The 27,238-nt window shown below is 36.5% G+C and overlaps 1 protein-coding gene and 1 long non-coding RNA gene across 5 annotated transcripts in view; one reads left to right on the top strand and one right to left on the bottom strand.

Annotated features, from left to right (window-relative positions):
* CIMIP6 (ciliary microtubule inner protein 6) overlaps window positions 1-20,838 on the top strand; it is a 29,101-nt gene extending 8,263 nt beyond the window's left edge. For both annotated transcript variants that reach the window (XM_020915113.2, XM_020915114.2), the window contains exons 3-5: window positions 2,584-2,737; window positions 15,036-15,151; window positions 15,989-20,838. In XM_020915113.2, the coding sequence (XP_020770772.2) occupies window positions 2,584-2,737; window positions 15,036-15,151; window positions 15,989-16,357 (639 nt within the window). In that variant the 3' untranslated portion in view covers window positions 16,358-20,838. The remainder of the gene's footprint in view (window positions 1-2,583; window positions 2,738-15,035; window positions 15,152-15,988) is intronic.
* LOC110151695 (uncharacterized) overlaps window positions 1-27,238 on the bottom strand; it is a 102,962-nt gene that overhangs the window by 19,056 nt on the left and 56,668 nt on the right. The window lies entirely within an intron of this gene.

Here is a 27,238-nt window from a genome sequence, read left to right on the forward strand (position 1 = left end):
TTGAAATAATTTAAATAACTTGGTGTTTGGCTTTGCCCTCCACCGCAGATTTGTGATAGCAGTCAGCACAGAAATGAGAGGCTTACCCCAATAGATGGGGGCAGAATCGGGTCAGCGCTGCTACCTGGTAGAGATACACCTTGGGGAAGTTACTTCATCCGCCACCAGTTTTCTCATCTGTACGGTGTGTGTACACACCTCGTAGAACTGGTAGACACCTCAACACCTTGTGCTGAGAATCAGGGAGAGAAGGCCTAGGCCCTGGGACACAAGCACCACAGTAATCCGAGTAGAGAAGAGCAAGAAGCAGGCACTCTGACGACAGTAAGATGAAACTATTTTGAGCCAGAGAATGAGAAGATGCCATCTGTGTAGTGATCTGTTCTAGAATTCCTAGGATCTACATCAAGTAGTCTTTTTTGCAATTCACCTTTAAGTTCATTCTGAAAAACGAGGCATTAGCCGGTTTTTCCTACTCTCCAAAATTCTTTGATTTCTGCAAACTTATTCATTTTTACCTCTGGTTACAGGTTGTTACTGGCCTGGAAACTGGTCCTCATTACCAGTTGCAAAGGGAGGTCTAACTCTTTTCAACTGTGGAGGGCTTAGTTCATGCACATGGCCTTCAGCCCATGTCCATCCTATGTTGTTGTTTTTTTTTTTTTTAATCTTTTGGGGGCTTCCCTGGTGGCTCAGTGGTAAAGAATCCACCGGCCAATGCAGGAGACACAGGTTCAGTCTTTGGTCTGGGAAGATCCCATATGCCACTGAGCAACTAAGCCCATGCACCACAACTACTCAGCCTGTGCTCTAGAGCCCAGGAACCGCAACTCCTGAACCTGTGAGTGGTTGCAGAGCCCTCTCTAGAGCTCTGCGCAGAAATGAAAGAAGCCAGTGCTCCACAACAAGAGAAGCCACCACAATGAGAAGCCAGTGCACTGTAGCTAGAGAGTAGCGCCTGCTTGCTGAGACGAAAGAAAAGCCAGCACATCAATGAAGACCCAGCACAGTCAAAAATAAATAAATAAATAAATCTTTTGGCCATGCCAAGCAGTGTGTGGGATCTTAGTTCCCCAACCAGGGAGCAAACCCTTGCCCCCTACATTGGCAGTGTGAAATTTTAACCCCTGGACCACCAGGGAAGTCCCCATCCCATCTTTTCAGTTTGAAGGTAATTTCTCTTAATGAAGAACCTCAGACTGAATAGCTCTGACTTTAGCTGTAAACAGGGTACCCTTCTCCAAATTCTAGGCCTTTCCGTGATTTCTTGCTATAATAGATTTCTTTCCCCAGAATACCCTATTTTTGCTTCCTTTGGTATTTTCGTAAATTTTTATCTAAGTTTCTTGCCAATCTCCTTGATAAGAAGACTCCATTAGAGTATGTTTTCTTTGAATCTGCTACTGTGCACCTTTTTACACATACAGGTCTCTTTGGAAACTAAGCTCAGTTGAAAACTAACTCCCTAATGTAGCTATATAGGTTTCTTTAGATGTCTCCTTTTTTAAATCAATGCAGCTTCAATTGTATTTTCAGAATTTAACTTACTAGAATTTCATATTTATCACCCTTGAATCATATTTTAAAGTCTCTGACTGTGCAATAACAGTTGATTTTTTAAAAGGCTGATCTCTTCCTTTAAAGCCCCGGGTAGCTGTTTGAATATGCCCAAGGTTACACTCATTCTCTAATATCCAAGAACTCTGAGGTATCACAGTTTCCTTTTCCCAAGGTTCTCTTCTATCTGATCAACCAGATGAAAACTTTTTTAGTCAGTTCTAAGACAAGTAACAATTCACCTCACTGCTTTCTCAGCTCTAAGAGATCAAATTGTCATATGTGCTAATGTAGAACCTTCACTTGCTTCATACTTAGGTCATGTTTTATTATGAAAAATTCAGTAACACTGGAGATATTTCTGCTTAGAACAAAATTTTTCAAACTGAGTCATTAGTGAGTTATAAATCCATATGGACTGCAACCAGCTTTATGAAATGAAAATAGAAAAGTAATATAATAGAAAAATAGCCAAGTGCACTGCATGTCATAAAAATAAGTATTGTTTTGTGAAACCTCTAGTTTTATGTGTATGTATGCAGTAGGTACTCTTGTATGACATAAAATGTATTTTGTGATAGGGGTCATGGAATAAAAACTTCAAAAACCATCATCTTAGATGATAATATATTACTTGTATTGCTGAAAGGAAAAGAACAGAATGTAAAAGTTAAATCATGTTTACTATATGTTAATACATAGGCATACCTGTAGTGCAAAACATAGAAACATAACTATTCTGTTGATTTTTACCACTTCATCTGTTGATAGAAGGTGGTATAAGAACTTTAGCAGCTGTATTTTAGCTAAAATTATGTGATAATGCATTTTTAGATGCCTTTTAAGAAATATAGCCTTTGTGAAAATATTCAATATATTTATTCCTAGATTTCAGAACTGTATTTTAGTACTAGAAAAATCCAGTAACTTGTTGAATCAAATTACTGTACATTCACAGACATCAAATAGCACATTAAAATATCTTATAATATCCAATTTTATGTTTCCATTTTCTTTCCCATGAAGGGTGACTGGTGGTCACATGGTAAAGGATTGGAAGATCCCTTCCAACCACCTTATGACACTAAGAGCACCCAGAGGAGTGACTTTAAGAAGCCAACATGTCCATTGGTTTCTCCAGTCAAATACAGCAAGTTGCAAAAGCCTTCTTATGGAATAGGTAAGGTTAGCACATCTCCATTGTCTCAAGTTACTGCTCTCAAATTAAGATGTATTAGATGTGCTTTTACCTCCTGGGAAGAAACAGTCCTCTACAGGAGGTGAAAATATATATGCAGCAAGGGCAACCCTTGACAAGTTTGTTTCTCATCCCTTCCTGGTGGACAAGTTAGCTCTAAACATGTTTAATATAACACAATAAAAATTGGAATGATCATTGAAACACTAGCCTCCAAGTTAGAAATATAGTGGCATTCTGCTCATTATTGCCAGTAAACTTTTAAAACTGTAGCTGTTAAAATAGGAGGCAACTCTAACAAGCAGTATATCTCAAAGTGAACACTGAGGGACACTAGTTTTTATGATGTTTATAGATACTGCTCAAAAAAAAAAAAAAAAAACAGGGAAAGGGGAAAACTGAATGTATAAAGTTAAACAGTTTTTTTCTTACTACAGAACTCTTAAAACCCTTATTCTAAGCATAAACATAATGAATTTCCAAGAAGAGGAATGAAGTATGCTATGTTTGAATGTAAAAGACAACTTCATCCTTTTCAGAAGATCATTTACATGACTGGTATCTCACAAAACATAATTTAGGAAATACTGTTATAGAACATATTCATATATTTTGAGATCTAAAATTTGCTTTACCTGATGACATCACTATCATATCTAAGTCTTTCACATTTATTCAATTTGTTTCTGTTTCTTAACCCAGTCCTACTTATCTCCACCACAGGAGTAAGAGTTTTTAGCAAGCCTCCCCCACCCACCCCCCACATTTAATAAGTTACTTTCACCATAATGAGGAATGATTTCTATTTTTCTAAGCCAACTAAAAAAGTCTAGGTAGACTGACTTTACTGGTGAAATGAAGTAAAACATGGCTCCCTCCTCCCCCAAATGACTACCAAAAAAAAAAAATTCACGTGAGTTCTTTCACTTAAGTGAATTGTATTTGATCAATGACACTTATATCAATACATGTTTAGAGATAATAGTGCTTCACATTTTCAAGGCTGAGTGGCGGTTTAACATGGTCTGGGAAGAGCCTAGGTAATTACCTATAAAGAAAGAACCATTTCTGTTAGCTCTTGTCCCAAATGTGAATCTTCATCAGTATTAATTAACTAGAATACTTCCAATAAAAAACTGCAGCCTATGTATGTTTAAGGGTTTATTTGGGAATACAATTTTTAATAATTCTCTTTTTTGATCCATGGACTGCATTAGCAGCCCGCCAGGCTTCTCTGTCCATGGGATTTCCCAAGCAAGAATATTGGAGTGGGTTGCCATTTCCTTCTCCATTTAGCAAGTCTTCAAGCCGGCATCAAGCTTGCCAGGAGAAGTATCAATAACCTCAGATATGCAGATGACACCACCCTTATGGCAGAAAGTGAAGAACTGAAGAGCCTCTTGATGAAAGTGAAAGAGGAGAGTGAAAAAGTTGGCTTAAAACTCAACAGTCAAAAACCTAAGATCATAGTATCTGGTCCTATCATTTCATGGCAAATAGATGGGAGAATAATGGAAACAGTGACAGACTTTATTTTCTTGGGCTCCAAAATCACTGTGGATAGTTACTGCAGCCACAAAATTAAAAGATGCTTGCTCCTTGGAAGAAAATCTATGACAAATCTAAACAGGATGTTAAAAAGCAGAGACATTACTTTGCTGACAAAGGTCTATATAGTCAAAACTATGGTTTTTTCCAGTAATCATGTATGGATGTGGGATTTAGACCATAAAGAAGGCTAAGTACCAAAGAATTCATGCTTCTGAACTGTGGTGTTGGAGAAATCTCCTGAGAATCCCTTGGACAGCAAGGAGATCAAACCAATCAATCCTAAAGGAAATAAACCCTCAATATTCATTGGAAGGACTGATGCTGAAGCTGAAGCTCCAATACTCTGGCCACCTGATGCAAAGAGCCAACTCATTGGAAAAGACCCTGATAGTGGGAAAGACTGAAGGCAGGAGATGGGGACAACAAAGGATGAAATGGTTGGATGGCATCCCCAACTCAATGGACATGAGTTTGAGCAAATTCCGGGAGATGGGGAAGGTCAGGGGAGTCTGGTGTGCTGCAGTCCATGGGGTGGCAAAGAATCAGAAATGACTGACTAACTTAACAAATAGAAGTACAGGATCAAGTCCAAACAAAAATCTATTTATTGAGCACCCCCGTCTGTTCTCACCCTATACAAAAGTTCACAAGATAAATATCAAATTTTCTGAACCCAACAGTAGGCAGTGACGATTACTTTGAGGTTAACAGTCCTCAGTTGTAGCCTTCTGGCCTCAGTGACTGGCCAGTCTAGTTAAGGATACAAAAGGCAGCTAGACTGGAGGGGGATATTAGAAAATGGTCACATTTAACATGATTTCTACCTCAAGAGAGGCAATCAATAGGGGGGGCAAGCCATGAGATAATCTGTAACGATGGTGTCTCTTTTAGGAATGTAATAAGGTTTCCACTTCTAATTCAACATGGTAGACTGAGCAGAAACATCTAAATCCCCTGCCTCCCACAACCCTATTAAGCAATAATCTAGAATATGTAGAAGGAGACACAACAAAGAAGAGCCAGTCTGCCTGAAAAAACAGAAGTGTCTGAAGGCTCAGTCAGGAGACAAAGCGAAATGGAAAGTGTAGAGGGAGAATTAGAGGGTTACTTAAATAACTTCTCCAGTCATGAGCACTCTACCCTCTCCCCACAATGGCTGCTAGAGTCCAGTGTCTCAGCCAGATGTCAACTACCACACTAGTTAGTTCAGTATTTAGAACTGGTCTCCTATCCTATTCTTAACTTATGAATGGACAACCAAAGATTAGAATTACGCCAAATTATATTTTTTTTTAGTTTGGAGCACAAAGTCAAGAAAACATCACAGAACATAAAAAAACAAAGACAAAAACCTTAGAAAATATGAGAGAATAAAAACAAAATAGAGAATCAATCTTGGAGTTCCAACTCTTCTGGAGCTCCAGAAAAGAGTAAAAATAAAAGAGAGAGAATTATCCACACATAAGATTTATTGAAAGTGAAAGCACTGGTCTCTCAATCGTGTCCCCAGGTCTCCTGCATTGCAGGCAGATTCTTTACAATCTGAGCCACCAGGTAAGCCCTAAACATTTATTAAGCCTATACTATCTGCCAATACTTTATGAACCTTCTAAATGTTAACTCATTCAATTCTCACAGCAACATAATGGAATATAACATTAATAGTATAGGTGGCACCAGTGGTAAAGAATCCACCTGCCTATGATCCCTGGGTTGGGAAGATCCCTTGGAGTAGGAAATGGCAACCCACTCCAGTATTCTTGCCTGGAAAATTCCATGGGCAGAGGAGCCTGGTAGGCTACAGTCCATGAGGGTCACAGAGATTTGGACATGACTGAGTGAGCACAATACTATTAATACTCTCATTTTTCACATAAGAAACCAGAGTTTAAGAGTTTTAAAAAATAATTTTCCCAAGGCTACACAGCAAATGACTGGTGTCTGAACTCACTCTGACTCTAGTGCCTGTAAAAATAACCAGTACTTGGACGTCCCTGGCAGTCCAGTGGTTAAGATTCTGCACTTCCACTGCAAGAGACTCAGGTTAGACCCCTGGTTGGGGAACTAAGAAACCATATGCCATGCAGCAAATATTAAAATTAAAAATAACCAGTATTCTACACAGCTTCTAAAATAATAATAATTCCCCAAATAAAAGAGAGTCACTGAAAGAGTCCACTGAGTACTTCAAAATATGAAGGGAAAAAAAAAAAAGAGACACACCTACACGTCACTATGAAACTGTAAAACAACAATTATAAAAAGATTCTAAAAGTTTCCATTAAAAGAAAACTAAGTCACCACCTAAGGAATAAGTATATGGAATTAAGTAACACCGATGGAAGAGCACAATGGAGTTAATGTCTTCAAAGATCTCAGGGGAAATCATCTTTAACCTAGCAAAGGGGATTCTATTTGACATGTACACTAGAACCTTTTTTAACCCCTAGTGGCACCGGGCATTAGATCAAATGAGAAAGAAATATAGTACTAGCACAATATTTGGTCATTAAATGAACAAAATTCATATAATTGTTAATATATTGTAAACACTATATAGTAGTTTTCAACTTTTAGCATCACTCTATAGACACAACATAGAAAATTTAAAGCTTCCCTGGTGTCTCAGACTGTAAAGAATCTGCCTGCAATGCAGGAGACCCAGGTTCAATACCCGGGTTGGGAAGATTTCCTGGAGAAGGAAATGGCAACCCACTCCAGTATTCTTGCCTGGAGAATTCCATGGGCGGAGGAGCCTAGCAGGCCACAGTCCATGGGGTCACAAAGAGTAGGACATGACTAAGCAACTAACACAAACACACAGATCAGACACAACCTACTTTATCTCCAGAAAGTCATGTTTGTTTCAGAACCAGGTACACAGGTGAAAACTGGTTCTGAAATAAACATGACTTTTAAAGAGTATTCTCTACCTCCTTGGTCTGAGTTATGTACTCCTTCTCTAAATCCCCATACCATGATATCAGGACCAGCAGAAGATGAAGTAGGTAGATCTGGCTGGTCAAATAGGATCACACAGACCATAGCAAAGAATTTGAAATTTGTTCTACAAACAATGAGAAATAACTGGAGGTTCTAAACGGGGAGAGTGATATCATTTATGTTTTTAAAAGATCCTTCCAAGGATCTGAGTTTTTTTAAAAAAGTAATTTTTTCTATAAAACATTCCAAGTTGAATGCTTTAGAAAAGACTTGCTAAAAGGTCATTCACTAACTTAAAAATGTCAATTAAGAGTGGGTAAAATAACTATAAAAGAAGAGAGAGCGAATTTTTTAAATCTTGAAGGACATTGTACTCCTTTTCCTTCAAAAGCTTCCTTAAGTTTCCATTCTGTTAAAGAAACAAACTGAAAAGGATGCATCAGGGTGTGGTTTGTGCAAGAAATAAAAAGTGAAATTCCAAACAGACACTTCCTCAAAGAAAATGCCTTTGCACTTCAATAAAATTTTGGTAAATGGACTGCTTAAAATATCTAGACATGGTTTCATCATTGACTGTGATTCTTTGCCTTAACTGACATTTTTGTTAGCTAACCAGTCAGTCCCAATACTTTCTCTGGGAGTAGCTGTTTCTTCTCTGGTTCAAGAAGGGATGTGGTGGAAGATGAGACAGAGACACAGGCTTTGTTCTAGGATGAACAGGCAGGACCTGGCCATTTCGTAAGGAACAATCATAATCACTGTCTATAGGTCTGTCAGTTTTCTCAAAGAGGAATCCTACAAGCCTCTGCCTGGAGTAGGGGAGAGAAAATCTGGGAGTCCCTCAAGCAATCTTCAGGTTACAGCTTCAACTTGCACCACTTTGCATGCTCCTGGCCTCAGAAGCGTTTGATGCCAAGCACTGGGGCATGAACTAGATTGATTTTCACCCCATTTCCTCCTCCAAAAGCACTTAGCTTCCAGTTTTCTGGGACCTACTCAAGTCAATTGCCACTTATCCATCTGCTTTCCAACTTCCAAATTTGTTAGTATCTTTGCTCATATTTAGTTCTTTTTTTCCCTTAAGGCTTTAAGACATTTTAATTTCTTTACTATCACTGTACTATCTTTTCCCTCTTTCTGTCTCCTCCTCTCTCTCTTGTTCTTTTATTGGTATTTCTCATTGCCAAGATCATTACTATATTCCAGGTCCTACCACTATGCCCAGACTCAACAATTATTTATTGATTAAGTTAAATGATAAAATAATCTACTGAATAATATGAATTAAAGTCATAACATAACTTAAACTAATAACACACAATATAAACCTGCAATTTATTCATAGTTTAGATGGTGTTTGGATACCAGACGAGAATGATTTTAGTTTATGTAATATTTTTAAATGTGTATATAAACCAGTCTGTATATGTCAGATTTTTAATGTATATATACATGTGTATATATTTAGATATATGCATACAGACAGAAAATGTGTATATAAACATGCATTACTAACAAAAGTCATCTCATAGTTATTCTTTCCAATCAGCCCACTTAATTACGCCTGGCTTTTGGCATTTTAGTAATGTCATCTTGTGCTGATAATGAAAGTGCCCTTTATGTCTTGTACCACCACACAATTTCCTGGCTGCCATCCATGGTCAGTTCAACAAATGGCTATACTCCATCATATCTGAGTTGCTGCAGGAGTAAGTGTTCACTTTTGGTTTTATATAATAAAACTTTATAAATTGGAAAAGCTGATCTAATTTATAAGGAGGTATTTCAAACTTAAATGAAATTTTTACTGGTTATAAATTACTTGATATTTTAACATTCTTGCAAATTCAGATACAGTGCTAAAAATATTTTTCTAAAATAGGTTTTAGTTTGTGTTGCTTCTTCTGTATCAGGGTATAACAATGATTTCTTGCTATAACTATTCAAGTTTCTTTTTTTTCATTGTATTTTGTGAATCTGTACTGTTGTTTTTACATTAATAATCTTTTATTTAAGATGAAAATAAATACTACTTTGAAGAATGGGGTTTCTAATAGAAAAATTTATACTGAGGAAAGATTTTTTAAGTAGATACAAACAAAAAGTTAAGAAAATTTTTCAAAGTAAAAACTGCTAAGTTCCCATCAATATGAGGAGCAAGTTGTGTGCTTGAACAAATCCTGCCTTTGTTGATAAAATATAGATGGCTAGACACCAACTTGTTTGGAAAATTCCTATTTTAATTAGAAGTTTCCAAGAAACAGAGAGTGGATTTCAAATATTTTTCATAGACTTTGCCTTACTTTTGGAAGCCTCATCTAACAAGGCTTCTTTTAAGTAGTTATTTTGGGTCCAATTTGAATTCTTAAGTAACCACTAAGAACTTGAAGATCTTCTTTGATGTTTTCCCACTTAGATGATCTTCACTATTGTGGGCTTCTTTTAAAATCTCATACATTTGCATAAATGAATATGGTAGTTATGTCTACTTTTAATAATGTCTGGGTAAGGAACTTCTTTCTGTAATACTCTAGATTGCCTTCCCTGCCCCTTTATTAGTCTCCATGAAGATTTTTTTTAAGTTACTACTTTTAAGATTCTGGGAGGTCCTATATAAAAGATTATTTATTTTAATTGATTTAATTAACTTCCTTCTGAAGTCTTTCTGGCTGTTATCTGCACAATAAGTCATTCCAACCTTCAGTTGCTTAAAGCAACAATTATTTTATTTGCTCATGATTCTGCAATCTGGGCTGGGCTCAGCTGGGCAGTTCTTTGGCTAATCTTATCGGTGGGCACTTGAGTGGCTTAATTTAGTTGATAGGTCGTCTGAGGACTGGACTCAGCTAGGATGCTGGAATGATTGGGCCTCTCCTTCTGCATTTGGTCTCTGAATGTGGTTTCTCTAGCAGGGTAGATGGACTTCTTACATGACAGTTCAGGGCTCTCAAGAATGCAGTGTTTTCTTAAATTTTACACCTGGAACTGGCATGATATAGCTTCTGCCTCATCCTATTGACTGAAGTTAATCACAAGGCCAGTTCACATTTAAAGAGGGACTGTGCAAGGATGTGAATACTGGAAGGCCTGATTCTTTGGGGCCATCAGTGTAACACATTAGTTCAATGTCTTTAAACAGTTCTTTCCATTAGAATTTAGGAATGGCCAACTCTTCACCTCTCTTTGTCTGAAAATGTCTAAACTGAATTGCCCTCACTCTTTAATGAATGAAAATATAGCTGGATATAGAATTCTAGATCCACAGTTACTTAGCTTTTACACCAGGAAGGTATTAGTCCACTGTCATCTGGATTCTATTGTTATGTCAAGTGTGCAAGTAAACCAGTTGTTAATCCTTTGAAGGGCTCATGTTTCACTAGATCTTTTTCATGTTTTAAGGGAGTCTTTGTATACAGAAAGAGTTTATAGTTACTTTGATTTAAATTAATATTCTAGTTTTAACATTATAAATTTAAAGATATTTCTTTCCTTGAGCCTTTAATTTAAATATAATAGTAGATAGTAACTTTCATTTATTCTTTGATGTTTAAACTCAAGTTGAACATAAAGCTTAGGCACATAAGGGTTTAAACATAAACTCTTCTTGATTTATTTCTATTCTTGAGTTCTTCCTCTAGAAATTTTTTGAAGTGATCTGTTTTACAGGGAAATATTCTGAGGCCTTCTTTGCCTCCAAATATTTTTTATTTGGGCTTCATAATTAAATGACAGTTTGGCTGGATATAGAACTTCCAGGGTTAAGTATTTTTCCCTTTAATATTTAAAAAATATTAATGTTATCATGTGTCCAGTGTTGTTGTTATCAAGTTTGATATAAATCTCCTTCTTACTCTTTTGTAGGTAATCTACCTCTCCTCTTTGGAAACATTTAAAATTTTTTCTTTGTCTCACATGACTTTAAATTTCTCTATAAAATGTCTAAGATAAGTTTTTTTCTTTATCTACCATGCAGGATTTGGAGGAGTGTGAGCCAAGTGAGGGATCTAGGATGCAGAATGTAAGCAGGCACTCGCTCCCAGCATTGTGTGAGTGCCTCCTTAAATTTGCATCCCCTGGGCCTCACTGCTCCATCTTACTTCTCACCCTGCTACCTGTTTGTTAATCTGTGAGCCCTTTCAATCTGAGGCCTCTGGATTTTCTTTAATTCTGATATATTTATCATCCTTACTGTAAACATTTCATTTTCTGTCTTCTAGATTTCCTGAATTCTAGTATTGGTATTTCTATCATCCATGTCTCTTAGCTGTTTAATTTTTATTTTTTAACCTTTCCAGCTATCTTCTAGGAGAGCATCTCAGTCTGATTTTCTAGTTCATAAATGTTGTTATTTATCTCATCATTTCCATTTCAACTATTAACTTTTCATTTCTAATATTTTACATGATTCTTTTTTATGTTCTAATTCTTGCTTTATATTCAGTTCAGTTCAGTTCAGTTGCTCAGTTGTGTCTCTTTGCTTTATATTAATACTTCAATATCTTTGAGGATATTTGTTATGCTTATTCTATTCTTGGTGCATAGGTTCTAATAATTCTCCTTCACATAATATATGTTTTAAATTTTGTTGTCTTTCTTTTACAGTGTCTGTCTAGTTTAACTTGAGGTCATACTCCACAAGGGGAATTATCAAGCCCTGTGAGGGCAAGGCTAAAGACCAGGGCTTGGATTGTGTGCCTACCAGTGAATTTAAGGCAAGACGAAGGTCAGGCTGGGCCAGCTGCGAGTCAGGCCCCACAAAACCAGTTTTGACAACCTCTATTTTTTGTCCCTACTGAGACCAATCCTCCAGTCAGGGCTCCACTCCTTTCTCCTTTAAACTCCTGAAAAGAGGCATCACTGAGAGAAAGCTCTTGATGTTTTTAATCTACCAGCACTGACAGTCGCTAGGGGAATGCTGGAGGAGGAAATGCCCAAGAGGGCCGCACGCGTCCATTTTCATCAGCTCCTTAACATGGAGGGATTTCTGTGCTGTTTCAATGATGTCACCAAGTGGACAACGGATGGCTAGACTGTTGCTGCCAGTTTCTGCTGCCTTCAGGCAAACAATGATCTTCCTAAGGCAAGGTAGGGGAAAGTCAAGAGCAGATTTGAAAAGCTCTCCTCAACCTGGCTATTTCTGATCTCCCTATCCTCCAGCCCAAGCTGCCACCAACCCTTCATACCAGTTTACTAAACTCTTTGTTTCGTAAAGAGTTTTAGTAAAAGTTCTTTAGTTTTCTCACAGTCTTTTGATAGTTCATTGGAGTCACGCTTGTCTTCCATGGTTTCCCTTTTGTCAGGATACGAAAGAGCTCTCCTGTTGCCTAACTTGGAGATCCCTTTCTAATTTGGTCCATCATCCTGGAGACTTTATAGACACTGTCTTTAATCCTCACAGCTCTGAAAGGGAAGTATTATTATCCTCATTTTAGAGACAGGAGTGATATGTACAAAGTGACACAGGTGGGATATGTGGGAGAGCTGGGATTTGAAAACACGTCTATCTTTTCCAGAAGTCGATGCTTTGGACACTCCATTGACCCCACCTAATTAATGCCTCAATTTAGAAGAGCTTCATTTTATGCACAAAGTTATCAGACTATGTTCCTGGAAACACTAACATTCTGTGAGCTGTACCGTGACATTTACCCCAAAACTGAGTCTTTTTCAAATTGGTAGAAAAATATGTTATGGTTAGAATTTTCTCAATTTAGTGGTTGTCCACAAATTTTTGCTAAATTTTTGGCACCTGCTGTCTTTTGTGTGATAGCAGATCCTAAAGGAAAGGTAATGATTAGGCAGAAAATGAGTTTTGAGTATCTGATCTCAATTAGAAATCAAGGAAATGTTATCAATTAGCATTTTTTCCTGGTAGTTGGAAAAGAATGCCATCTCACATCATGTAATATATAAATGTTTGAATGCTTCATTCCTGCTAGTATTATTAGTTTATATTCATGTCTGACTATTGAATTGAATTTGTGAATACTTAATAAATGTAAATTTACTAATATTTTTCCTTTTTATATACACTCCCTAATTTTAAAGGCATGTTTTTTAAAAATTAAATTTTATTTTTTAATAGTGAATACATGCATATGGTACAAAATTCAAATGGTACAATAGGATAAGAGTGAAAGTGAATCCACTTTTCTCCACCTCCATCCTCCAGTCAGCTAACTCCTTCCTCCTGCAGTGATCACTGTTATCAGTTTCTTGTTATCACTCCATAGATATGGTAGTGATATGCATGTAATTACCTTATGTATGTTTTTTCTATAAAAATGAGAAATTTTTATTGATTTACTTTTTAAATTAATTTAATTATTTTAATTGGAGGCTAATTACTTTACAATATTGTAGTGGTTTTTGCCATACACTGACATGAATCAGCCATGGGTGTACATGTGTTCCCCATCCTGAAACCCCTCCCACCTCCCTCTCCATCCCATTCCTCAGGGTCATCCCAGTGCACCAGCCCTGAGCACCCTGTCTCATGCATCCAACCTGGGCTGGTGATCTGTTTCACATGTGATAATATACATGTTTCAATACTATTCTATAAAAAGGAGAAATTGAAATTTTTTTCCTTGACAGAATTTTATGTCACTAAACTGGGTGTTACTCTGATTCCTTCCATAACATTGTGTGCTAAAAGCAGAAATAAAGTGAGTATTAAAAATTAAAAAATTTTAACATTGAGAGACCAACATAATGAACCCCTACATAGATAGCTACCAACATAATGAACCCCTACATAGATAGCTACATAGATAGATACGCACATTAAAACATTATTTTAAAGTGAGTTTTAGAGAGCTTAATACTCTTGCAAATTTTCAGGGCCTCTGTAAATGGGAAATGAAAAGAATTATGTGTTCAACTCTAGGTGTAGCAGCCCTGGAATCTTCCAGTTCATCTGTCAGTGCTATCTGAGAGCAATTTGTGCATAAATTTCTCAAAACCTTTCTAGTAGTAAAAAAAAAAAAATCTGACAAATACATTGTACTTATGCTTTTCCTAGCACTTTGGTTGGTATATGTGCAAGAAGCAGATCTAACAGAAGGCTTTTAAAAGCCATCAAAGCTATGGTTTTTTCAGTAGTCATGTATGGATGTGAGAGTTGGACCATAAAAAAAGCTGAGCACCAAAGAACTGATGCTTTTAAACTGTGGTGTTGGAAAAGACTCTTGAGCATCCCTTGGACTGCAAGGAGATCAAACCGGTTAATCCTAAAGGAAGTCAGTTCTGAATATTCATTGGAAGGACTGATGCTGAAGCTGAAACTCCAACAATACTTTGGTCACCTGATGTGAAGAACTGACTCACTGGAAAAGACCCTTACGGTGGGAAAGATTGAAGGCAAGAGGAGAAGGGACAACAGAGGATGAGAGGGTTGGATGGTATCACCAACTCAAGACACAAGTTTGAGCAAGATCTGGGAGTTGGTGATGGACAGGGAAGCCTGGTGTGCTGCAGTCCATGGGGTCGCAGAGTTGGACACAACTGAGGGACTAAACTGAACTGAACTGCATTAATATTAGCTTTTAAAATTACTAGCAATTTCACATGTGGGGCTAATTTGGTTGTTTTGATTTGGTTCTTCTCATAGAGAAAGATGCTAAATCTATCATAGTATTATTTAGATGTGTTTAGGTAACCTTACATACTTAAAACAATTTAGTTCATTAGCATTTTTCATAAAACAAAATATTATAAATACTTATGTTTCCATATACAAATCTAACTTGTATCCTGACCTTCACAAAATCTTTTTCCCTCTTAGTTCCACTTGTCTCTCCTGATGCATCAGCAGAACTTCAAAGGAACTTTAGAGAATGCATCTCTTTTATACATCAATATGATGCCAGAAAAACACCCAATGAGCCCATCCGGGGAAAGGTGAGACAGTATTTAGAATCAATTATTTAATACTTTATGATGGGGGATAGATTTATGCTAGAACTCCAAGCCTTTTCAAGTCACAATCATCTTTCTCAAAGTTGATTTAAACAAACTAACATGGTTATTAGGAGGATAAAAATCTCAAACACATGTCATAATCAAAACTAAAGAATGATGTCATCATTTTGGATCACAGTATTTAGAATTTGGTTCAAATTAGTAAAATCATTCACTTAACGTAAAGCAAAGCAGGTTGATAAATTTTTGTATGTGTGTAGCAAGGGGATGCATATCAGGTTTATAAATCGAAACAGTGATGTAATAGCCAATTGCTGGATTTTTTATTTTTACCAACTACAGATGTTTGTTTTCATATTTCACAATGGCTAATAATAACATTTCACAACAACTATTAGTTGTTGGAACTAATAGATGTTTGCAATGCAATCATAAATCCTTAGGTCTTTAAACTGCAGTTTCTACTGTTTCCATAGCAACCCAAAGAGCAAGAAAGGAAATTTGATATGAATAGTCTCATACAATCCAAAATGACAGAAAAATTGAGAATGAGAGATAATGAGATGCTCCTCTGACTTTGTTTTTCCTTTCCTGTTCATTTTCTGGTGCACCTTTGTTCATACTTTGTTTGAATGGTTCACTAATAATTATTATGCTGCTGTAGTCTACAGTTTCAGACTAAGGTGACAGCTAATGAACAGGCAGAGAAGAGCCTGTTTCAACCAGGACTTGAGCTAATACATGAACTCAGGTCACAGCTGCGTCTTCCAGCAACTTGTGTGCCCTGGTTAACATCAACTTTGTTTTCCTTTCCAGAGACATGGAGTTTTTGTTCAGACAGAGATAAAACCAGGGAGTAGGCCAACAGTTCCTGAGAGAACAGAGGTATTACTGAATACTTTAAGGTCATGCTCATCAGAACAGTCCAAAAAAACAGAGAAAGGAAACTCAGCGGAAGGCAAAATGATCTCACCCGGTCTCTGCCGACAAAATTCCCAGGAGTTGTTAGACTCTAAAACTCACTTATCAGAAACAGACATCAGAGTGGCAGCCAATGCCTCCCCCAGAAGTCCTGAGAGAAGGGAGAAGACTGCAGAAGTCTTTCAAATAGCTGTAGTAAATGCTCTTCTCACCAGGCATGATCCTTTAAGTCCACCAATAAAAAGTCAAGATAAATCAGGATAAATTACCTTCTTCAGAAAAAAGCATAAACCTTGGAATGTAGAAAAATTTCAGAATCATCATACAGACCCTCACATTTGTTTTTTCTTTGATCAGTAACCTCAAAAATTACAATTTATATAAAATGAGAAAATGAAAAAGGGATAATAAAATACACCAAAAATTCAAGTGTGGTCTTCAATGAATGATGGACATGAGACATATTTCTATGTCATATTTATAAATATAACAACTTTCTTTTGCACAACAATGGATGTAATTAACAAATATATAACTCTTAGAGGAGAGGCCCTGTTAGACAGTCATTAGTCATGGCTTTAGAATCAAACTGGGGTTAAAATTTTGGCTCCAGCACATATAAGCAATGTGACCTTGGATAAATTACTTAACCTCTCTAGAAGTCAGTTTTCTCATCCATAAAATTAGGATAATAGCAACTTGATAAGGATATTAAGCATGAGATCACGCACACTGATCAGTGATCAATGTAACCACATCATCACTATTACTGTAAATAAAATTTCAATTTAAGGATAACATTCTCCCATGTACTTGAATTTTCCTCCTTATTCTAAGATTTTGAACCCTTTTATACAGTTAAGAGTATGAAAACTAAAAACATTCCTCCGAGTACAAGATACACAAACATACCCACTTAATTCAAAGGTATGAGTACCTAGAATATCAAAATATTTCCTGAACTGATTTCTATTTTACTTAAATTATTTCTAGCACTAACTCACTCTTTGCCTTTTTGGCTCAGTTTGGTATGATTAATTCTTCTAGTTATTCTCTTTGATACATTTTGTGCCAAAAAATGTATCTATTATAAGCTTGTTGTATTGCTGTGTTGTGTTGCACACAAGTGGAAGTAGGTAAAGTATTCCTTTGATGCCTAAAAGAGTATTTACGTACACAACAACTTTCCACGGGAACTTATCAGTTGCACTCTATTATCTGTAGTACTGGTAAGACTCTAGGTATATCTTTATTCCTTCACTAAAGACATTTTAATAGACTGCAAACAACCAAATGCCATTATTAAATATTTGTGTATTGGGGACTTCTGCTTCTTACAACACGGCAGATTAAACCAAATAGTGAATCCCTTTTATTACAAATACGTTGAAATGCTGAATAAAATGGGACAATAAAATTCATAGCCCAGCTCACAAAACAGAGAAACCCTCATTTCCAAAATAGAGAACTTGCTTATTTTATATATCAGTACCTATCTTGAAGATCTCTCCTTGTCAACACATGTAGACTGCCTTATTATTTTTTTTATTGAGGTATAGCTGATTTATAATAAAGCTGTGTTAGTTTCTGGTGTACAGCAAAGTGATTCAGTTATACATATATGTACATATTCTTTTTTATCATGGTTTATTACAGGATATTGAATATACTTCCCTGTGCTGTACCAGAGGACCCTGTCTAGTTTATATATAATAGTTCGTATCTGACAATCCCTAACTCCTAATTTACCCCTACCCAGCCCTGTTTTCCTTTTGGTAACCATAAGTTTGTTTTTTTTCTGTCAATCTGTTTCTGTTTTGTAAATAAGTTCATTTGTAGACTACCTCATTATTTTAACAAGCTTTGGTGTGTTGGGGAAAGGAATGGAGGTTGTTAGTAGATTTGGAGAGAGGTCTTAAAGGTTATGGACTTGAAAAAAAAATTTGTTAAAGTATACACTATTTTTTTTAAAAAAGGCTTTGGACTTGAATCTTAATTCACATTGGAACAGAGATGGAACCTTATGGCCTCCAAAGTACAGAGATGGAACTGAAATTTGCATAAAGCTAGAATTCTGGAATAGCTGATGTCTCGTTACAAGGCAGACTAAAAGAATTCCAATATTTAACTATTTTTATGAGATTTAGCCCAAATCAGTGGCTCAGAAGGTAAAGAGCCTGCCTGCCATGCAGGAGCGGGAGACCTGGGTTCAATCCCTGGGTCGGGAAAATCCCCTGGAGAAGAGAATAGCAACCCACTCCAGTATTCTTTCCTAGAAAATCCCATGATGGAAGAGCCTGACGGGCCCCAACCATGGGGTTGCAAAAGAGTTGGATACAACTAAGTGATTCACACACACATGAGATTCAGTATGCAGTGACAGAGCTGTATGGTCAGTCTGCCATCTTGAGTCAATCTTTAATTTTCTTTAAGTAAATCATTTGTAAACTTAGTACTTTAATTATGAGTAGATCACAGATACTGAGACCTCACAGCTGACTGATAATCACTGAGCATTGCTACACTCCTGCCTTAGACAATATGCTTTAGTGAGGGATAGAGGGTCTGGATCCAGTTAGTGGACTACTGCCATAGGCTAGGTCTGTCGTTTTCAATATTTTCAAGTATGAGGACATTTTTTCTGCATTATATAAAGATTTTATGTTTCCGCACAAAATAGTAATTGGACTTTCAGTATCCATTGTATGAATAAACAACAACAAAATGCAATGATGACTTTCAGGTTCAATTCTCTGTTTTTAACTGCTAAGAGTCTCTCTCTCCACAGTGAATTCCACAGTCTATTAAACTTATAACTGCCTGTCAGTATCAGTGCTGCTCTTAAATTTTGCCAGAATATTTGAATGTTTCCATGTAGTTTCGTTATTAGGTATTTTCATAGAATGATAGCTTTTACCAGGAAACAGGATCTTTTTTTTTCATTAATGGGGGTCACAGAGAGTTGGACAACTCAGCAACTAAACAACAATAACAAATCAAACAAACCATAATTCTTCACATAGTATTTTAAAACCTTCTTAATGAATGTGTTAATGGTTTCAATCCTTGATGCTGCTAATAATAATACCATAAATTTACATTATGTGATTTAAGCTTTAACATATTTTTTAGTCTACTATCTCATTTGATTCTTATAAAAATTCCATGAAGCAGGCAAGTAATAACATGTCAAATTTACAGCTAATCATAGGCTCAGAGAATTTATGTAATTTCTCCAAGTCTGCAATTAGCAAGCAACAAAGCAAGGACCTGAATCTAATCCCAGTGCTCTTGTCCATTAATTCCAAAATGTCAACCACAGGGCAATGCTGGCCCATCACAAATGAGTAAACAAAGACAGTATAAGAAGTATCAAAGCAAATAATTTCAATACTTTTATTGAAAAATTTTCATTCTATTGCCTTGGGGATTTAAAATTCTCTTTGCCAGACTTTTTATCACTATGATGGACTAAGTTGATATGGAAAAACACCAATCATTCCTAACACAGATAAAAGCACAATAAAATATATTTAAAAAGTTGAAATATACAACTAAGCACTAAAACAAGAAATTAAAATTCTCAAACACCAGAAATAAAGAGAACGCTAAAAAGTGGTGAGTAAGGGGTGAGGCTAAAGAGGCAACAGAAGAAGTGGAATCAGAAGTTGAACTTAAGGGCTGGGATTTTAATATCTGAGCTGAAAAGGGAGCTGAGATTCCAAGCAGTGGAGTTGGGGTTAAGCATATAGCCAGGTTTCCAGAAGAGATCTGCTGCTTTGAAAAGGATTCTAGAATATCTCCTCTCATTTGCCTGAGAATTAGGGGAGAGAGCAGAATGATTACCACCCACATGATGTATCTCCCAAACTGAACTGTGCACAGGCATGGAGGCCAAATGTGCATTCACCAATAGTGCAGGAAACTGAAACAGAGGTAGCAATAGAAAAGCTGGCTCAAACCAGGAAAACCTGAAGGCTGCCAGCAGAGACAAATATAAAACTGCTCCATGGTAACCCTTTACAATCCTAGATACATGAGACAGTATAGAAAGGAAGCCCAAGATGAGAGGAAAACACATACACACACAGGGCTTTGCTGGTGGCTCAGATGGTAGAGAATCTGTCTGCAAAGCAGGAGACCTGGGTTCAATTCCTGGGTCAGGAAGATCCCCTGGAGAAGGGAATGGCAACCCACTCCAGTATTCTTGCCTGGAGAATTCCATGGACAGAGGAGTCTGGCAGGCTACAGTCCATGGGGTCACAAAGAGTTGGACAAGATTGAATGACTAATACTATGACTATCAGTCAGATATCAGTGACTAACATGTGTGTGTGTGTTTGTGTGTCTATCTATTTTATGAGAAAAAGTTAGGAGAATTCATCCCCAAGAATTACAGACAGTAGGGCAGAGAGACTATGAAATAAGTACAGTACACTTAAATGATCTGAGACATAAAAGAATAAAAACTATACAGTAAAAAAAAAAGGCATATTTCAGGAAAGATGTTATAGAAATTCTAAAGACAAAAAAATATATCATTTTTTGCAGTGATATGGATGGACCTAGGGAGGATTATACTAAGTGAAGTAAGTCAAAGAAAAATAAATACTACTGTATGATATTACTTATATGTGAAATCTAAAAAATAATATAAATGAATGTATATGTAAAACAGAAACAGACTCACAGATATAGAACACAACTAGTTGTAAAAAAAAATAAATAAGAACTAGCTGTAACCAAAGGAGAGAGGTAATGGGGAGGGGCAAATTAGGGGTATGGGACTTAGAGATACAAACTCCTATGTATCAAACAGGTAAGTAATAAGGATATACTGTATAGCATAAGGAATTATAGCCATTATCTTATAATAATTTTTAATGGAGTATACTCTGTTAACATACTGAATCACCAGGCTATACACCTGAATTTAATACAATATGGTAAATCAACTATACTTCAATAAAATATGTATCATTTAAAAAATAAACTTAACTCAGTAGACAAAACATAGCTCAAAAGAAAAGCAGTAAATTAGAAGGTAAAGCTGAATAAATCTCACAGAATATAACACAAAAAAATTAAAACAGATTAGAAGGAGGCAAAGAGAACAGAATGTTAGTCAGAATGTAATGTTATGGAGAGTTCCAGAAAGACATAATAGACGGAAGACGTGAGAAATCTGCAACCAGAAAAATGGCTATGAGGGAGACTACTACTTGTTTCCAGTAACCAGTCTCTCCCTCTGCCTTATTCATAGAATCACTCATTTTCAGCTGGGAATTTGGTTGCCTAAAGACAGTATTTTCCAGCTTCACTTGTATCTGGACTGACCATATAACTATGTTCTGAGTATAACTAAAACAGCAGAACAGCTTCCAGAAATATACTTAAAGGGAGGAGATAGGCCCTTCTTTATGGTTTTTCCTTCCTAGTAACTGGAATGCAGATGCTAAGGTTTGAGCAGAGAATCTACTTGTGGAACATGGTGGAACAATAAAATAGACCGGTCCCTGAGCCCATGGCATCATCAAACACCACCTAGAAAGCCTAATTTATGTAAGAAAAAAACTTCTATCTTATATACATTACTCTGATTCAGAGTTTTTCTGGGTTTTTTTGGTTTGCTTTTGTCACTTGCAGCAGAATCTCATCCTAATTTACACAATGATTAAGAATTTTCTAGGACTGAAGGAAGATGTGTCTTCAATTTGTAGGAGCAAATAATTTTGAGCTAGAAAAATGCAATTAAACTCACACATGAACACATAATAGTGAAACTACAGAACATCAAGCATAAAGAAAGAAAGCTTTGAAGCAAATAGAGAAAAGAGATTCTTGCCTATAAAGGGAAGGCAATCGCAATGGCAACAGACTTTGCATTCACAACAACAGATGTTAAGAAGATAGTGGAGTAGTTATCTTGAAATGCTGAAGGCAATAATGGTCAACACAGTATTTCATGCTTAAACTGTAATTCAAGAATGAAGACAGCATGAGACAAGTGCTCGGGCCTGGTGCACTGGGAAGACCCAGAGGGATGGGGTGGAGAGGGAGGTGGGAGGGGGGACCGGGATGGGGAATACATGTAAATCCATGGCTAATTCATTTCAATGTATGACAAAAACCACTGCAATGTTGTAAAGTAATTAGCCTCCAACTAATAAAAATAAATGAAAAAAAAAATAAAATAATTTGGGGAGAAGTGACATGTTAACAGTAAAAAAAAAAAAAAAAAAAAAAGAATGAAGACAAAACATGAACAGTTTCTAACATATACAGATTAATAATAACAGCAAGGGCTATGTAATACAATTTTACAGGGCACTATTCCAAGTGCTTTGTATGTTTTCAGTCAGTAATCTCCGTAATACTTTAAGATATCATTAATATTTACCATAATAGAAATGATGACACTAATACACAGGGAAGTTAAGTAACTTGCCCAAGGTCATACAGCTAGTCAGTAGCCAAATGGGAATTCAAGCACAAGCATTCCTTTTCTTTTTTTAATTTATTTTAATTGGAGGCTAATTACTTTACAATATTGAAGTGGTTTTTGCCATACACTGACATGAATCAGCCATGGGTGTACATGTGTTCCCCATCCTGAAGCCCTCTCCCACATCCCTCCCCATCCTATCCCTCAGGGCCATCCGAGTGCACCAGCCCTGAGCACCCTGTCTCATGCATTGAACCTGGACTGGAGATCTGTTTCACATATGATAATATACACATTTCAATGCTATTCTCTCAAATCATCCTACCCTCGCCTTCTCCCACAGAGTTCAAAAGACTGTTCTTTACATGTGTCTCTTTTGCTGTCTCGCATATAGGGACATCGTTACCATTTTTCTAAATTTCATATATATGTGTTAGTATACTGTATTGGTGTTTTTCTTTCTGACTTACTTCACTCTGTATAATAAGCTCCAGTTTCATCCACCTCATTAGAACTGATTCAAATGCATTCTTTTTAATGGCTGAGTAATATTCCATTGTGTATATGTACCACAGCTTTCTTATCCATTTGTCTGCTGATGGACCTCTAGGTTGGTTCTATGTCCTGGCTGTTGTAAACAGTGCTGCAAAGAACACTGGGGTACACGTGTCTCTTTCAGATCTGGTTTCCTCAGGGTGTATGCCCAGCAGTGGGATTGCTGGGTCATATGGCAGTTCTATTTCCAATTTTTTAAGGAATCTCCACAGTGGCTGTACTAGTTTGCACTCCCACCAACAGTGTAAGAGGGTCCCCTTTTCTCCACACCCTCTTCAGCATTTATTGTTAGTAGATTTTTTGACAGCAACCATTCTGACTGGCGTGAGATGGTACCTCATTGTGGTTTTGATTTGCATTTCTCTGATAATGAGTGATGTTGAGCACATTTTCATGTGTTTGTTAGCCATCTGTATGTCTTCTTTAGAGAAGTGTCTATTTAGTTCTTTGGCCCACTTTTTGATTGGGTCATTTATTTTTCTGGAATTGAGCTGCAGGAGCTGCTTATATATTTTTGAGATTAATTCTTCATCAGTTGCTTCATTTGCTATTATTTTCGCCCATTCTGAAGGCTGTCTTTTCACCTTGCTTATAGTTTCCTTCATTGTGCAAAAGCTTTTAAGTTTAATTAGGTCCCATTTGTTTACTTTTGCTTTTATTTCCATTACTCTGGGAGGTGGGTCATAGAGGATCTTGCTGTGATTTATGTCAGAGAGTGTTTTGCCTATGTTTTCCTCTAAGAGTTTTATAGTTTCTGGTCTTATGTTTAGATCTTTAATCCATTTTGAGTTTATTTTTGTGTATGATGTTAGAAAGTGTTCTAGTTTCATTCTTTTACATGTGGTTGACCAGTTTTCCCAGCACCACTTGTTAAAGAGATTGTCTTTTCTCCATTGTATATTCTTGCCTCCTTTGTCAAAGATAAGGTATCCTTAGGTGTGTGGATTTATCTCTGGGCTTTCTATTTTGTTCCATTGATCTATATTTTTGTCTCTGTGCCAATACCAAACTGTCTTGATGACTGTAGCTTTGTAGTATAGTCTGAAGTCAAGACAGGTTGATTCCTCCAGTTCCATTCTTCTTTCTCAGGATTGCTTTGGCTATTTGAGGTTTTTTGTATTTCCATACAAATTGTGAAATTATTTGTTCTAGTTCTCTGAAAAATACTATTGGTTACTTGATAGGGATTGCACTGAATCTATAAATTGCTCTGGGTAGTATACTCATTTTCACTATATTGATTCTTCTGATCCATGAACATGGTATATTTCTCCATCTATTTGTGTCATCTTTGATTTCCTTCATCAGTGTTTTATAATTTTCTATATATAGGTCTTTTGCTTCTTTAGGTAGATTTATTCCTAAGTATTTTATTCTTTTTGTTGCAATGGTGAATGGATTTGTTTCCTTAGTTTCTCTTTCTGTTTCCTCATTGTTAGTGTATAGGAATGCAAGGGATTTCTGTGTGTTAATTGTATATAATGCAACTTTCCTATATTCATTGATTAGCTCCAGTAATTTTCTGGTGGAGTCTTTCTATGTAGAGGATCATGTCATCTGCAAACAGTGAGAGTTTTACTTCTTCTTTTCCAATCTGGATTCCTTTTATTTCTTTTTCTTCTCTGCTGTGGCTAAAACTTCCAAAACTATGTTGAATAGTAGTGGTGAGAGTGGGCACCCTTGTCTTGTTCCTGATTTTAGGGGAAATGCTTTCAATTTTTCACCACTGAGAATAATGTTTGCTCTGGGTTTATCATAAATGGCTTTTATTATGTTGAGGTATATTCCTTCCATTCCTGCTTTCTGGAGGGTTTTTTTTTTTTTTATCATAAATGGATGTTGAATTTTGTCAAAGGCTTTCTCTGCATCTACTGAGATAAGTATATGGTTTTTATCTTTCAATTTGTTAATATGGTATATCACATTGACTGATTTGCAGATATTAAAGAATCCTTGCATCCCTGGGATAAAGACCACTTGGTCATGATGTATGATCTTTTTAATATGTTGTTAGATTCTGTTTGCTAGAATTTTGTTAAGGACTTTTGCATCTATGTTCATCAGTGATATTGGCCTGTAGTTTTCTTTTTTTGTGGCATCTTTGTCTGGTTTTGGTATTAGGGTGATGGTGGCCTCATAGAATGAGTTTGGAAGTTTACTTTCCTGTGCAATTTTCTGGAAGAGTTTGAGTAGGATAGATGTTAGCTCTTCTCTAAATTTTTGGTAGAATTCAGCTGCAAGCACAAGCATTCTTCCCCAGAATCCATGTTTTTAATTATTCACAGTAATGGACTGTATTACCCACTGATCTTCTCTGAAATTATTACTAAAAGAATGATCTTGAACCTGCACATAAAAAGTAGTTTGTAAGTAGAAAAATAAGACAAATCAGTAAATCATATTTAACTCATGTATTAACTACAAAAATGTTCTCTTGTAAAATAATTCTGATACTAGATTTTAGGGATCTTTTTTCCCTTGTAGAGTCTTTACTTGGCAAAGAAAATATTTGACAACTCTATGTTAGTTCCCCCAGAAAAAACTTTGGGAATTTTCCTAGTCTATGAAATCACAAAGTCTGGAAACTATTGGTTTAATCTATTGTGCAACAAAGGTTTGTTTTTCAAAAAAGCAAATTAGCTAAGTTAATTACTAATGTGTTATACAAAAAATATACTTATTAGTAAGAGGATATTTCACTGGGTATTTGAATTCATGGTGTAAAGAGGACACAGGCTACATGTAACCATTAGGGAGAATCACCCAGGAAAGGGCATGCTATAAATAAAAACGTAAAAAAGGAAGGGAAAAAAGCCCTTTCGAACACACAAATTCATTGCTAACTTATCAAGATTTATGGAGAGAATGCCATTGGCTGATACATTATAGCAAGATGATCTATAGTATTTCATCCAGGAAGGCAGAGCCCAGTGCTGTTATATGTACAACAAAGTCAAAGATGGATAACCAGACTGTACATCTCTGAAAGAGTGAATTTTGTGAGGAAGAGAGAAAACAGGTTACTTTTTCAGTTCAGTTCATTTGCTCAGTCATGTCTGACACTTTGTGACCCCATGGACTGCAGCACACCAGGCTTCCCTGTCCATTACCAACTCCTGGAGCTTGCTCAAACTCATGTTCATTGAGTCAGTGATGCCATCCAACCATCTCATCCTCTATCGCCCCCCTTCTCCTCCTGTTACTTTTTACTTGCTTGTGATGATTAACTTTTTTGGGAAACTTTTTACAAATTATGTACTCAAGTTTTTAGCTGCACTGTGTCTTTGTTGCTGCACAGAGGCTACTCTCTAGTTGTAGGGCATAGGCTTCTCATCATGATGGCTTCTCCTGTGGTGAAGCACAGGCTCTAAGGTGCACGGTTCAGTACTTGCAGCTCGAGGGCTCAGTAGTTGCACCTTATGGGCTCCAAAGCGTTGGCTCAGGAGCTGTGGTACATGTGCTTAGCTGCTTTGCGGCATGTGGGATCTTCCTGGACCAGGGACGAACTGGTGTCCCTTGCATTGCCAGGCAGATTCTTAACCATTGGACCACCGGAGAAGCCCGATTAACTTCTTCATTATAAAACTTTCTTCAAATGACTCTGTAAACTATCTTTTTAAATTCCGTAGATAAAGAATGCCTAATATTTTACTCTTAGGTAATCACATTTCCTCATTCTTTAGTCAACTTTGCACTAGAAGGAAACATCCCAAAAATGATGCCCAGAGTTCTCAGCTCTTTGTTTCACAATCACAAGCAAATGAGTTGAAGAAGCCTATGACCTAATGGGAGTTTTTAAGGCTAAAATCTTAATTGCGGCTCTAATAGAAGCTGAGTTTCCAGATTAAGCTCTTCTGAAAAAAAAAACAATTTCATTATTTAGGTTGTTTCTGTTTCTTTATGCTTATTTCCGCTTTGGTATTTAGAGGCTTCAGTATTTCATTGTGGTGGGAGCTGGGTATAGTGAGAAGGTATTTTTAAAAGTCAAGCTGTAAAGTAAAAAGTCCTTTGAAAGTCCTTCACATCATTTAGGATGTCTAGTACATGAAATTTTGGGTATAGTAATTTTTATATACACTAAAGTATCACTGAGCTACAATGACAAAAGAAAAATCTTGATCAGATGTCTGCCTGCCTTAAAGGTT

This window comes from Odocoileus virginianus, chromosome 2 (assembly GCF_023699985.2).
Source record: "Odocoileus virginianus isolate 20LAN1187 ecotype Illinois chromosome 2, Ovbor_1.2, whole genome shotgun sequence".
In the NCBI taxonomy this organism is placed as follows: Eukaryota; Metazoa; Chordata; class Mammalia; order Artiodactyla; family Cervidae; genus Odocoileus; species Odocoileus virginianus.